Raw genomic sequence first — 13,001 nt, 5'->3', positions numbered from 1 at the left:
GCAATGCTCTCAGTGCTGCCCATACATTGCCTAACACATGTCCTGTAGAACATTCTATAGCTTAAACGTGTTCCTGCTTGGCATACCTCCATGGTGATGTGATAAGCTGCCTCCATTGGCGAGGATCTCCTCTCGAGCTGCATGCTGAGAAAAACGAAAAAAAAAAAAAATCACACTTTATTCATGGAAACACTTTCTGGAGAGGCAGCATATTTTTGCATTCAGTACACCCACCTCCACTTGTTCATGTACGTGCACCGGATCGGAGAGACCCCTGTAGTTGAAGGCAAAGTAAAAGTAGACGCAGGCACCGCAGTCATAGGTTTGAGTCACCCTGGAAAAGTGAACGAGGACGTTAAACCTTCACGGCGGCTTCAACATTTGTCTACTTCAAATTCAGAGAGTGAAAAGCTTTGCTGGTGGCACCGACTGTAAATAGAAACACAATCTAATCTGACAAAATACAGCAAAATTAAATAAACTACACAGTAATATACAACACAATACAATTAAATCAATAATTCCCACCATGTGAGTAATCTGTATGACATCCAGTTTCTAATCCCGTTGACAGATTCTTCAAATGCAATAAAACCCATATAAATAGGCTTTAATTTCTTATTTTTCTTAATTTATTTCAGACATGCATACTATATTAAATTATTCTTTCTCATATATACACTTACAATACACTTACAATATATATATATATATATATATACATATATATATACACATATATATACATATACATATATACATATATATACATATATATATATATATACATATATATATACACATATATATATACATATACATATATATACATATATATATATATATACATATACATATATATATATACACACACACATATATATATATATATATATACATATACACACACATACACACATATACATACATGCACACACACAACACCTCATTACTACACATGTCTGAAAAGGAGCAGGAAGAAGCACAGCTCATTAAATCCTACCCCTTCTTTGATATTTGATCTTATTTACAATATATTACAAAAAAAAACCAATATATTACACACAACTTTGCTGATTAATATGGGAAATAAAATATAAATGTCAAAAAAAGAAATATAAAATAATTTTTTTATAAAAATTATACATTTAATAATTTAAAAAATTATTATAAATGTTCATGACTAAATACAAGTCTTGTTTTTTACCCTCATAAACAGTTAGTTATCATATTTTAGTTATTATATTTTATATTTTTTTATTTTATTATTCCATCATATCAATTAGCATGAAATATACAAATGTAAATATATATATATTATTACACTATAATGTAAATTATAACCCCCAAAAAACCCCAAAACAAAAATCTATGCACCTAACCATCACCTGATCCCCCCCTGGCCACTATATGTGCAAATGAGGGAACTTAGCAGAAGAATCCTGCATTTTTATCCCACTAATCCAAATCCAAACATCAGTCAGGCAAAACATGCTCCCACGCTTGTCCTGACACGTCACCTGACAATTTACTGAGAAATGTCTCATGTTCCAAAAACAGACTCAAACAAACGACCACTTGTAAATAATTGTTGTTTTTAAAAATCATCATAAAGAGTAAAGATAACCCCTCCGGCTCTCAAGTCTCAGCCCCGGTCTCATGGCCTCGCTCCCTGCCGAGGCCCTTGTTCATTTGACATGGCCCATCACCTGGCACGCTGACTGCTCCAGAGGTTAAATGGACAAATCAATCATGTGACAGACCGTGGCCGGGAAATGAATAGCTGTGGCATAATCAGGCTGAGGCCTAATCTGTCCACAAGCATAGAGCAGCAGCCTGCTTGCCGTCTGCTCGTCAGACTCTGGCCAACGTGCACGGCCTTTGTGGAGGGAAGAGCCGGTCCTCTAATAATACTTCATTCAAAGTCGCATTTAGACATTGACATTTCTTTATCCTATTTCTTTATTGTGTCTGCAAAATCTCTAGATATGCCTTTTCAGTGTCTTTTATTGTTGTGTGAACGCAACTTTGAATGTTAAAAGTGAATAGATGGAACATCAAGCTGTTCCTTTAAGTAAAAGTAATTACATATTAGTATCTGAACTGCTACGTAACAATACAAAAATCATTCGTTTATCGGGGTTCATTGGCTCCAGACCCTACCGTGATAAGTGAATTTCCACTAAATAGGATTCCTTATTTAGAAATTGAATATTTTTGTAATTTGACCATACAAAACCGATTTACAACCTTCTAAATATGATTTTTAACATTATTAGAGCCCTCTGGACATGATCAAACATCCCTACAGTCACCTGTCCAGTCCTACTAAATATAGTAGACCAGGTTTGAAGGCCATTTATGCCCTGAGGATGTTTTTTTTTTTTTTAATTATTATTTATTTAAAAAAACAACAACAGCAAACATGGAAAAAAGAGCAGTAATTTTGCAGGAATAAATACAAAATATTTTGAGAGATCTATAATACTGGCAACTCTCCTCACTCAAAATCAGCTGGGATAGGCTCCAGCATACGCCTACTGAGGCTAAGTGGCATAGAAAATAGATGGAAGTCATGATATGAAGTATGTAGTACAAACAAGTAAGAACTAACAAAACAAAGAATAAAGTTGCAATTTTTTGGAAAGTTTTTTGGTTAGTTAAAAATGTACAATTTTTCCAATAATAAAGTAAAAAAATATTATGAAAATCAAACTCATAAAATTATGAGACAAGTAAATTTCTATGATTAGAAAGTTATGTTATTAACACAGGAGCCCATGTTAGGGAGTTTTGTGCTTGTTGTGAGATCATTCAAACCTGCAATAAAATCCTGTTGTTCTGGCGATCAGGTCAGGTGCTTGTGTGTCTCACCCAAAATTACAGTAACATTACTGACACCTAGTGGCCAGTGAAGAATACTAAATCACTGCATCTTAGAATGTGTCCTCTTATTTATGTTTGTATTTATGTCATTTGTGCTGGAAAATGCTGAAACGAAGCAAACAATACATCACTATGTATATTTATTTCTTTGTATACTGATGTTGGTGAGTCATTACAAAGTCTAAATGTTACCTGCAAGTGGAAAATGGAGGAAACTGGACTCCTTTGTCTTTACACTCCCTGATGATGCGAGCTTTTACGTTGCGGCAAATATCCAAAACCCTGCATGTGAGAGAAAAAAAAAATTATGTGAGACTTGACGCTTGATGGAAATGTAAATATCTGTGTTGGACATTTATTGCATTAGGAAAACGTCTGTGAACAGATATGATAAAAAGAAGAAGAAGCCCAAGAAAGAGAAAGCGGAGAACATTGCATGAGCCGTTCCCATCGGTGCGAAAACGGCCGCCAGCCCTGGGCATGTGCAGCCATGTGGAGGATGGCGAGGAGGAGGGGTAATGAGCCAAACTCATGTGTTCGCCTCGGTCGCTTGCTCTCTCCGTCTCTCCCGTCAGGCATGTTGCGCAACACGGGAGCGCCGCATGCTCCTGTTGTCCAGCAGCCAATGACAAGGAGGAGAGCACACTACAGTTGGGTGAGACTTGAACCAGGGGCACATGTTCCGTAGGGCAGGAGTTTGCATCAATATCATGCATGACGTCACACAAGACATCACCGTACCCCGCCATTGCTTACTTTTTCCGGATCGAAGGTGGAGGATGAAGATATGAACATGCAAAATTTCTTTTATTAGAAAATGAATGAATGAATTTAAACGATTCTGAATCCATTTCTTAACGATTATCGATTCCGATGCTTTTTCGAGGCAGGGTGATAAACATTTTACACTGACATGACAAAGACATAATTTATTGTTTGACATCCTTCATTGCGATTCGAAATAATCTTTGTAAATATTCTTCTGATATTATGACTTTATTCCCATAATATTCTAACTACTTTCCTTTGCCTCATTTCCCAAAATATGTTAGCTTCTCATAATAATAAAAAAATCACCTCTAAAATTAATTATTTTTCCTCATAATAGTAAGAGTTTATTCTTGAAAAAAATTTGACTTTTTTTCTCTTAATATTTTGACTTTAGTCGCATAAAATTACAGCTGTTTTTTTTTTTCAATTTCTTCTGTGTATTGTTTGAAATACTTCAACTTTCTTCTTGTAAATTTTCCACTTGTAATTATGACTTACCATAATATTTTGACTTTATTATTCATTCATTCATTTTCTACCGCTTATCCTCACAAGGGTAGCGGGGGGTGCTGGAGCCTATCCCAGCTGTCTTCAGGCGAGAGGTGGGGTACACCCTGGACTGGTGGCCAGCCAATCACAGGGCACATATAGACAAACAACCATTCACACTCACATTCATACCTATGGACAATTTGGAATCGCCAATTAACCTAGCATGTTTTTGGAATGTGGGAGGAAACCGGAGTACCCGGAGAAAACCCACACATGCACGGGGAGAACATGCAAACTCCACACAGAGATGGCCGAGGGTGGAATTGAACTCAGGTCTCCTAGTTGTGAGGTCTACGCGCTAACCACTCGACCGCCGTGCAGCCCTGACTTTATTATAACATAATTTTTTCCGCAACCAAATCTTACAACAATTACAACATTGTTGTTTTGTTTTTCATTTTACAAGAAAAGCATCTTTAATATTTAAACTTTGTTACTAAAATGATAGTTTTCCTCATAATATTACAGTTATTCTGCTTTGAAATACAAGAGAGACTGATAATATATATATTAATGTATCTGTGCTGTACACACTGAACTTCAAAATGAAACCAGAAAAAAATTTGTGGACCCCAGAGTGTACCCCGCCTCTCGCCCGAAGACAGCTGGGATAGTCTCCAGCACCCCCGCGACCCTCGTGAGGATAAGCAGTAGAAACAAAAAGTAGTGATGTGTGATGCAGAAAATAAATACTATTTACCTGTCCCAGGGTACCGAGGTCTCAAAGGACTCCCCGATCACATAGTAGTCCATTCCCAAGTCCTTTTAAAAAAAAAACATACTTTTATATATAACATTGTACTGTCTTTTAAAAGGAGATTCATGAACTTGCAGTTACGTTTGTGTTTTGATGTCCTAATGACAACATTGAGGGCAAGTACAAGAGGTGGGTATCTGTGCTGATGCAAACTAGGATGTTGGAGGAAGTCTGCGCTCAATTAAGTGTCAAACTAGTTGATAAATAGTTGGGACTTATTTAGACACATAGAAACTACATGAATGGATTCACTTGTGTCCGAGCAAAAGGGAAAAACATCTCAATTCTCTGAAAGAAGAGATACACTCCAGGGTGGTAAAAACCCTGACAATAAGATTGACCACATCAAATCGAGAGCCTTAGAGGTCACATTCTGCAGGCTTCTAGGGTTCCTCGCTACACTATCTGCTGTCAGAGGCCCGGTCCACCTGCCCGTCATCTCAGCCTGCGAAGAAAAAAAAAAAAAGACGGCGCAATGACCCACCCGGAGGTAAGCGATGACAAAGGTCAACATGTAGCCCCTCTGCCCATTGTCCTCTCCGGCTGCCAGGCCGCTGGAAAAAGATAACAGGGTTAATATTCAACAGTGTCTTCTTTGAGCTTTGCAAGCCGCTTTCACAAACAGCTGCCCGCCAGCCTGTCAATCCAACAATGTACGGATCAATGGAGCGGCGTCGTGTGCCTCGCCGCAGGTCAGCTACGCATCCATCACCTGCAGAGTGTAATCAAATTTTCATCTCGCACCCAAACTAATCAGGCCAAGCTCATTAGAAAATCACTATATCGACTCATTCTGTTTCCCAACACCACAAGCAAATATCCCTCACTTATCCATCACTGGCACTTGGTGTGATGGCCGATTGTCCTTTAGGCAAAAATAATGTCATCAGGCTGAAGATGCCATGCTCCTAACTGCTGCTTTTTGACACGTCAGCCCTCCAGCTGAGCCAAGAATCCAACTGTCATACACAATCAATATACTGTATTCCACAGGTGAATGACATACAATACAGTGAAACCTCATTTAGCGTCATTAATCTGTTCCACAAAGATTCTAACCCAATCAGTTTTTCCTCATTAGAAATAATGCAACCAAATTTGACAACCAAAATTGCCCACACACATAATGTGGCAGTGAGATCTACCACTTCCTGTTTTGCATTATTCCGTGCATTCAGTAGTGTTGAGTAGAAACTTGTGGGGTAACCGTGTTACTAAGCAAACAACAAGAGTCAATCACTGATGACATCATAGATGAGCAAGCATGAAGCCTTTTTAAGGTCATGCCACAGCATCTCAATAGGATTCAGGTCACTTTGACTAGGCCACTCCAAAGTCTTCATTTGGTTTTTCTTCAGCCATTCAGAGGTGGACTTGCTGGTGTGTTTTGGATCATTGTCCTGCTGCAGAACCCAAGTTGGTTTCAGCTTGAGGTCCCCCACAGATGGCCGGACTTTAGGATTTTTTGGTAGACTGCAGAATTCATAGTTCCATTTATCACAGCAAGTCTTCAAGGTCCTGAAGCAGCAAAACAACCCCTGACCATTACACTACCACCACCATATTTTACTGTTGCAATTATATTTTTGCTATGATATTTTTCTGAAATGTGGCGTTAGTTTTATGGTAGATATTATGGGACACACTTTCCAAAATGCTCAACTTTTGACTCATCAGACCACAAGAGTATTTCCCCACAGGTCTTGATGGTCATTATTTCTGCATTGACCATTTTCTTTAGCCGTGGTTTTGGTCTTTCTTACTGGCCTTAACTGAGGCAAGCCTGCAATTCTTTGGATGTTGTTGTGGGGTATTTTGTGACCTCTTGGATGATCTGTTGCTGCACTCTTGGGGGCATTTTGGTTGGGCGGCCGATCCCGGAAAGGTTCCCCACTGTTCTGTGTTTTGGCCATTTGTGGATAATTGCTCTTACTGTGGGTGGCTGGAGTCCCACAGCTTTAGAAATGGCTTTATAACCTTTTTACAGACTGATAGATCTTAATTATTTTATTTCTGGAGGGGGGGGCAATCACACAGGGCCATTTTAGTTGAAATGAATATAGCATTCTGAATCTCAAACACTCAAGTGCAATTTGTTGCATTTCTTACTGTTGCATTGCCAAAACATAGGTTCTGCTTCCGTCGTGTGGTGACATGACTGTAAGTGAACGTTTTAAATTGGCCCAATATCATCTATGGAGCATCCCAGTGAGCCTGATGGGTAACTGATTCCCCCCCAAAGACCTCATTGATCAGCACCCACAAAGGCGGGCCTGGCAGGAGGACATCCACAGGTGATCCATCACCGCAAACTAAGACAAACAACTGAGAGGAACAACAAGCCAAAAACTTTCTTTTTGTCGTTATTCATAATGTCTGGTTAAGTATGGTGTTGTTGGGTCTAACGTTTGAAGAATTTTAGGGCCAAACTGCAAAAGAAAAGGACTGATTGTGACAGCTTTTTTAGTTCCTTCTTTGCCATGCTCTTATTTTATAACTACTTCCTTTCTTGTTCCCTTCCGTTTTCTCTATCCAGGCTCATTTCACGCACCTGTCTCTAATTTCACACTCCTTATTTAGTTCAAGTGTGTGCTCTTTTGTTTGTGGCTTCATTGTCTTTGGTTTGGCGGTTGTGTTATCCTGCTGCTGCCATTTTTGCATTAAACTCAACCTTTTATCTGCACTTTTGGTCCTGCTCTCTGCATCCTGGGGGTCGCATCGCAAAGCCCTCAAGCCCGAACGTGACAGACTTCAGATCAACATTTGCAATAAAAGTATTGTGATTATTACATTAGATGCCGTTCCGGAACCACCCCCCTTCTCTCTTCAATTGCCATTCTTCAGTCACCACACAATCCAGGTTTCATCCCTAAATATGAATATGTATATGAATGTGAAAGAATAATGTAATGGATGGATGAGCTATCGTGCGTTCAAAATGCGAAACCTTAACATAAAGAAAACGGTGTGGGATATCTAACAGTGGTACATTTATTTTATTTTTATTATCATGGACACATTTATTAATTATTAAGATTTTTTTAAACTAATTTTACTGATGTTTTTTTTTTTAACTTACTATTTAAAGTAAATGAAATGCAGCAAATTTATATGGGAGTCCACAGTTATCTCACAGAATAGGGATTAGTGTAAAGTAATAATCCATGAATTCAATAGTACTACTACTATTAATATTATTATTAGGCTATATTATTAATTAGATGCAGCTTCTGAATTTTTTTTAAGAAAAAAAATTCTTTTATTTTCTCCTCTCAAACTCACTGGAATCTCATTTTGCATTTTCCGTGAAAAAAAAACATTTTAAAAGAAAAAAAAAAGTTTAAACCTTTTAAAAAAATTATTATTAAATAAAAACAAATGTTACTTTTTCCTGAAAATTTGCAGGTCCATGAATGCTGAATCAATGCACCCAGCATATTATTTTTACTTTTTTTCCCCCTAGTGTGTCCCTGTGGGGATACAAGTGATAGGGACAAGCAACAAGGCAGTACTGACCCAAATTTGGCGGCGATGTCATAAACTTGCTTCTCGTGCTGGAGGACCTTCTCTCGATCTCCCTCAAACAGCAGGGTGGCCACGCACAAGCGGTCCTGGTCGAAGCCTTTGAACTTAGGATTTAAGAGGCGGGGTCATTTTTCACGGCCAACAGTTCTAAGGGCGCCGCTGACACAGTGTGCTTCCGCTCTCGGGTTTACCTTGGTGATGTACAGTTTCTTCAGGCCGTCCAGAAAGGAGGTGAAAAGTGACGACACCTGAGGCTTGAGGGCGTGACCTGTGAACACACCAGTTAAGAGTTAGCCATAAAGATTTGGTTTCACACAGTCGCTAGTCACATTCTTATACTCGCACTGTCCGGAAATTACCAAAGGCAGGCGAGTCAAGAGTTATTTGGGCTCTTAAACAAAAAGGAGGACAAATTTGAACACATTTGAATGCGTTTACAACAAGCCGATGGCTGCCGGCAACGGGCGTCAATAAATCAGAGTCTTTCTGAAGGGAAGTGGGGCTGATGCAGCGATATCTGTCTTCCTCACGAGCACTTTTTTGATTTATTCCTGATCGGACGTACCAAAAGTGCCTGTGGACAGGCAGGAATGAGGGCCAATGGGACGGCTATCAATCAACAGCGGGGGAAGTCACGGGTGATGTCACAGAGACTTAACAGTTCATTTATTTCTCCCCGTGTATGCGCCTGTCTCTTCATCACCTTAGTGTCCTAATTGTGTCCACTTCCAGCTTTGACTGCGTGTCTTTACCACTGGTTCTTCTACCATCTTCACACTCTTCATTTAATAATTGCACGCCACACTGCGTATTATTTTACTCTCAATTCTCACGTCCTTTGTGCTTTGCTCCTCCTCTCTTTTGCACATAAAAGCTCAGTGACCGTGACAACAGTCTCATTTTTCATGCACACTACTAAAATTGCACATGTAATCCCAATCTGCGGAGGACTTTTGAATGCATCAATTGTTCGTACTCAATAGCAGACATGATCAAAAGTATGAAAGACGCCACTAATAAGCCCAAGAACGTATCATGGAGCCATGAGTTTTAGTTATTAGTGAAAAACCTGGTCGCTTCATCTTCTTTCCTTAATGCTCAGAACTGCCTTCTTGGTGAAAAGCGGAAATGTAGGAGAGATAATGAGATCCCTGGAGGCTCAAGGGAGTTTTACTGAGATCTCTGGTGATGCCAGATGCATTTGGTGAGACCTTAAGGAGCAGCGTCATAAAACTTCAATGGAACTACTACTTCATTTAGGCAGGGAACAATTTTTCATCTGGTTTTAGCTCTTTGGCTGTGCGGCCAACATGCAAGTGGAATAAAAAATAAAACCTATGCTGGTCATGGATGACAGCAAATGAAAGAAATATTATAATTAGGTAGCTGGTTCAAATCAAAAGGGGGAAAAAAAAAAAAAAGAGTAGAAATGAACAAAACTTACCAAATTTAAATTGCTCATTATCCATAAGTCGGATAGATGCAGGAGCACATCTCTAAAAAAATAAAAAGAAAACAAAAAAACAATGATAAAAATTAAAATCAATGTAAAGTTGACTTTTTAAATGCTTATTATGATGTTGAAATTGTACTTAAAAATAATAATAAATCAGTTGGACCTCACAATTCAATGAACCCATCATTTCAATCCCAAAAAGAAACATAGAGGTCTTTATGTTTTTATGATTTATCAATCAAATAATATTAAAAGGGAGTGTATGCAGCCGGCCCTCCGGATACCTAGAGGGCGCCAACAGTCAAACATACTGCAAGCATTACATCCCACCTCTTCCTCCTCCGAGGTAAAACACGCACACGCTCACTGGTTATGTTTGTTGTCAGCTAATGATAGCAATTTGGCAAAGTTTAGCTACTAACATCAGCTATCATTGAATGCGTTGCCAATAACAACAACATAACATTAACAACATCTATTTTTTTTTATATAATCTGTTTTTTTTAATCACTAATTGGTATTGTTTGGTTGAAAAAAATAAACAATAATGTAATATACTGTGATGTATTGTTCATACATACATATAAAGTCAATCACACTTCCATGAAATCAAACATGGAGGCCAAACACACCCACAACTGAGCCTCATTTTGACTGGTTTTAAAGACTGGATCAGACTTGAGTGTGTTTTTCCACTTTAGTTTGGAGTGTGATTGTAATAAATCTAATAAATTTCACTTCCATTTATAATTTTCATGCGATTTTGTTGTCAGCATAAAAGTATTTGATAAGAATATTTCATTCATTCAGATGTAGGCTGTGTTATTTTAGTGTTCCCTTTATTTTTTGAGCAGTATATAATATTTCATAATATTATATATATATATATATATATAATATAGGTGCTCACGAATGAATGATGATATAAGATGATCTGTGAACAGAAGTATTTATGTGGCAGCATTGGAATTTTGAAAGTTATGGATACATAAGTTTCACTTTCGGTTTGCCTCATGCATCCAAGATGCATTCAAGGACCGCCAAAGTGCGACATTGGCGAAAAAAAAGCATCATCAGTGAAGCATAAAGACAAAAACATGCAGAAATTTTACATTACCATGTATTTATAAGTTATTACACACCCCGGGTGAGTGATATGGGTTTTTCAGTGTAAAACATTGCCTACTTTCAGAGAAAAACTAAACATTTTTTGAACAAATATCTGCAAATGTGTGGGGATCCACTTTAATTCTGCTACTTTATTTTCTTTTTCAATGCGGTCCTAACAGTCCTTTGTATGTTTTTAAAGAACTGACTGGATTATGACACCACTTTTTTACGGTTAAATCCCAAGTAATGTGATGAAGGGAAATGGGTACACCTTCTATTTTCTATCCACAGGTAGAACAGTTTCATAGTTACCTGTTTGGCAACTTCTCGAAGACATGCAACTCCCTGCTCAAAGTTAGGGAACACCACAGAGCCGTACTTCTGATACTCCGGCATGGGCCGAATCTTCATTGTGACCTCAGTGACCACGCCCAGTGTTCCTGTGGAAAATCACAGTGAGACATTAGGAGAGGGAGTGGAACAATAAGTATGTTAAGGCCAGTCATTTATATGATTTCAGTGCTCTCGGAGCTGTGTTTTAAAGGGTTCTGGTAAATGTCCTGAGGGTCCTTCTGGTGACCTTCGTCTCACATTTCACCGAGGGGATCTGGTTTTCTACTGGGGGCAGCTAAGATTTATCAGCATGGAGCATGAGGAAATAAAGCAAGGCTGTATCAAAGGCAGACAGGCCCTGAGCAGCAGCATGTGTACAGATACAACTCGACCTCTGACCGACCTTATGGCCTCCAAAACTCTTCATTAGCTGCTGCTGCCAGGGAAGGAGCCCCGGTGCGTGTTTGAATACTTCAGGGCGGGAAATACAGATAATAGTTTCAAAAACAGATGCAACATCAGACCAATCAGCATTTCAGAAATGGAATTTCGTGCTGGACGGAAACAAGCCACTACCAATATTTTATTTATTATACATACACAGCGGAATCTCGGTTTTCAATAAAAATTACTGGTAAAAATATGTATCGGTTGGCCAAACGGTGGGTGCCCAAACAAACATCCAGGCGTTGGCCACTCGAGTCTCTGCGAAGAACGGATAGTGGTTCTTTTAGAACCACAAAAAGATTAATATTATTTGGAATAATACTTGTATTTATATTAAAATATTATTATTACTTTAATTATATTACATGTATTACTTTTTAATTTTTAATATTGTATATTAAAATAATGTATATTAATTTTGTTTAAATGTACACATATATTAAGTTTAAAAAATCGGAAAAAATAAAAATTAAAAAGAATGGTCAATTTTGACAGAAAATTCAAATTTTCAGTTGTCACATCTAATTTACAATTATTGTTTTTATTATTTATTAATAATATTGTTATTATTATTAGAATTACACAATAGTTGTACAGTCAATTTGCACACTTCTTTCAGTGTAGGTTTGTCCAAAGTTAAAATTATAATAATGTTTTATGACCTGTGCTGTGCACTAATGAGGCGTTCAGGTGCATTATGCAAGTGTTATTCTTAAAAAAAAACATTAGATTTTTTTTTGCATTAATTTGATTTTCATTACTTGATTCAGTTTTCAAGTTTAGATTTTTGTCAGGCGACTTAATGCCAAAAAACAAAGTTATATTGTATATCTGTACATATGAAGGCGTAATAGTGCTGGCGCGTGTAAACTGATACCAAGCAGCGACTCCCTGATGTGGCTTCAAGGTGTTGTTTTGCGACTTTGAGCAAACGCCACTGTGCCCACACTTTACACACATCAAGGCTCAAGTCAATCTCATCTAAATCCTCACGGTGTGTACTCTGCCAAACAGCAGATATTTTTGGGCAAATGTTCCGTTGCTAGTAGCAACTGTTGCTGTCACAGTTGAACTGTGTACTGTCACCAAACAAACAACAAAAAAAGATCATAGCGGTATGAATATGAATGGTAGGACGCTTTTTGCAATGCATGTTTTTAGTGG

At 38.0% G+C, this 13,001-nt stretch overlaps 1 protein-coding gene across 2 annotated transcripts in view; it reads right to left on the bottom strand.

Moving 5' to 3' along the window:
* The window catches only part of agps (alkylglycerone phosphate synthase), a 30,427-nt gene that overhangs the window by 6,805 nt on the left and 10,621 nt on the right, over window positions 1–13,001 (bottom strand). For both annotated transcript variants that reach the window (XM_058082818.1, XM_058082819.1), the window contains exons 11-19: window positions 11,370–11,497; window positions 9,936–9,987; window positions 8,683–8,759; window positions 8,483–8,595; window positions 5,451–5,520; window positions 4,910–4,971; window positions 3,079–3,168; window positions 235–334; window positions 87–144 (exon numbers count right to left, since the gene is read on the bottom strand). In XM_058082818.1, the coding sequence (XP_057938801.1) occupies window positions 87–144; window positions 235–334; window positions 3,079–3,168; window positions 4,910–4,971; window positions 5,451–5,520; window positions 8,483–8,595; window positions 8,683–8,759; window positions 9,936–9,987; window positions 11,370–11,497 (750 nt within the window). The remainder of the gene's footprint in view (window positions 1–86; window positions 145–234; window positions 335–3,078; window positions 3,169–4,909; window positions 4,972–5,450; window positions 5,521–8,482; window positions 8,596–8,682; window positions 8,760–9,935; window positions 9,988–11,369; window positions 11,498–13,001) is intronic.

This window comes from Doryrhamphus excisus, chromosome 9 (genome assembly GCF_030265055.1).
Source record: "Doryrhamphus excisus isolate RoL2022-K1 chromosome 9, RoL_Dexc_1.0, whole genome shotgun sequence".
Classification (NCBI taxonomy): domain Eukaryota; kingdom Metazoa; phylum Chordata; class Actinopteri; order Syngnathiformes; family Syngnathidae; genus Doryrhamphus; species Doryrhamphus excisus.
The sequence above is the reverse complement of the archived record's forward strand: the minus strand, read 5'-3'. Positions and strand labels throughout refer to the sequence as shown.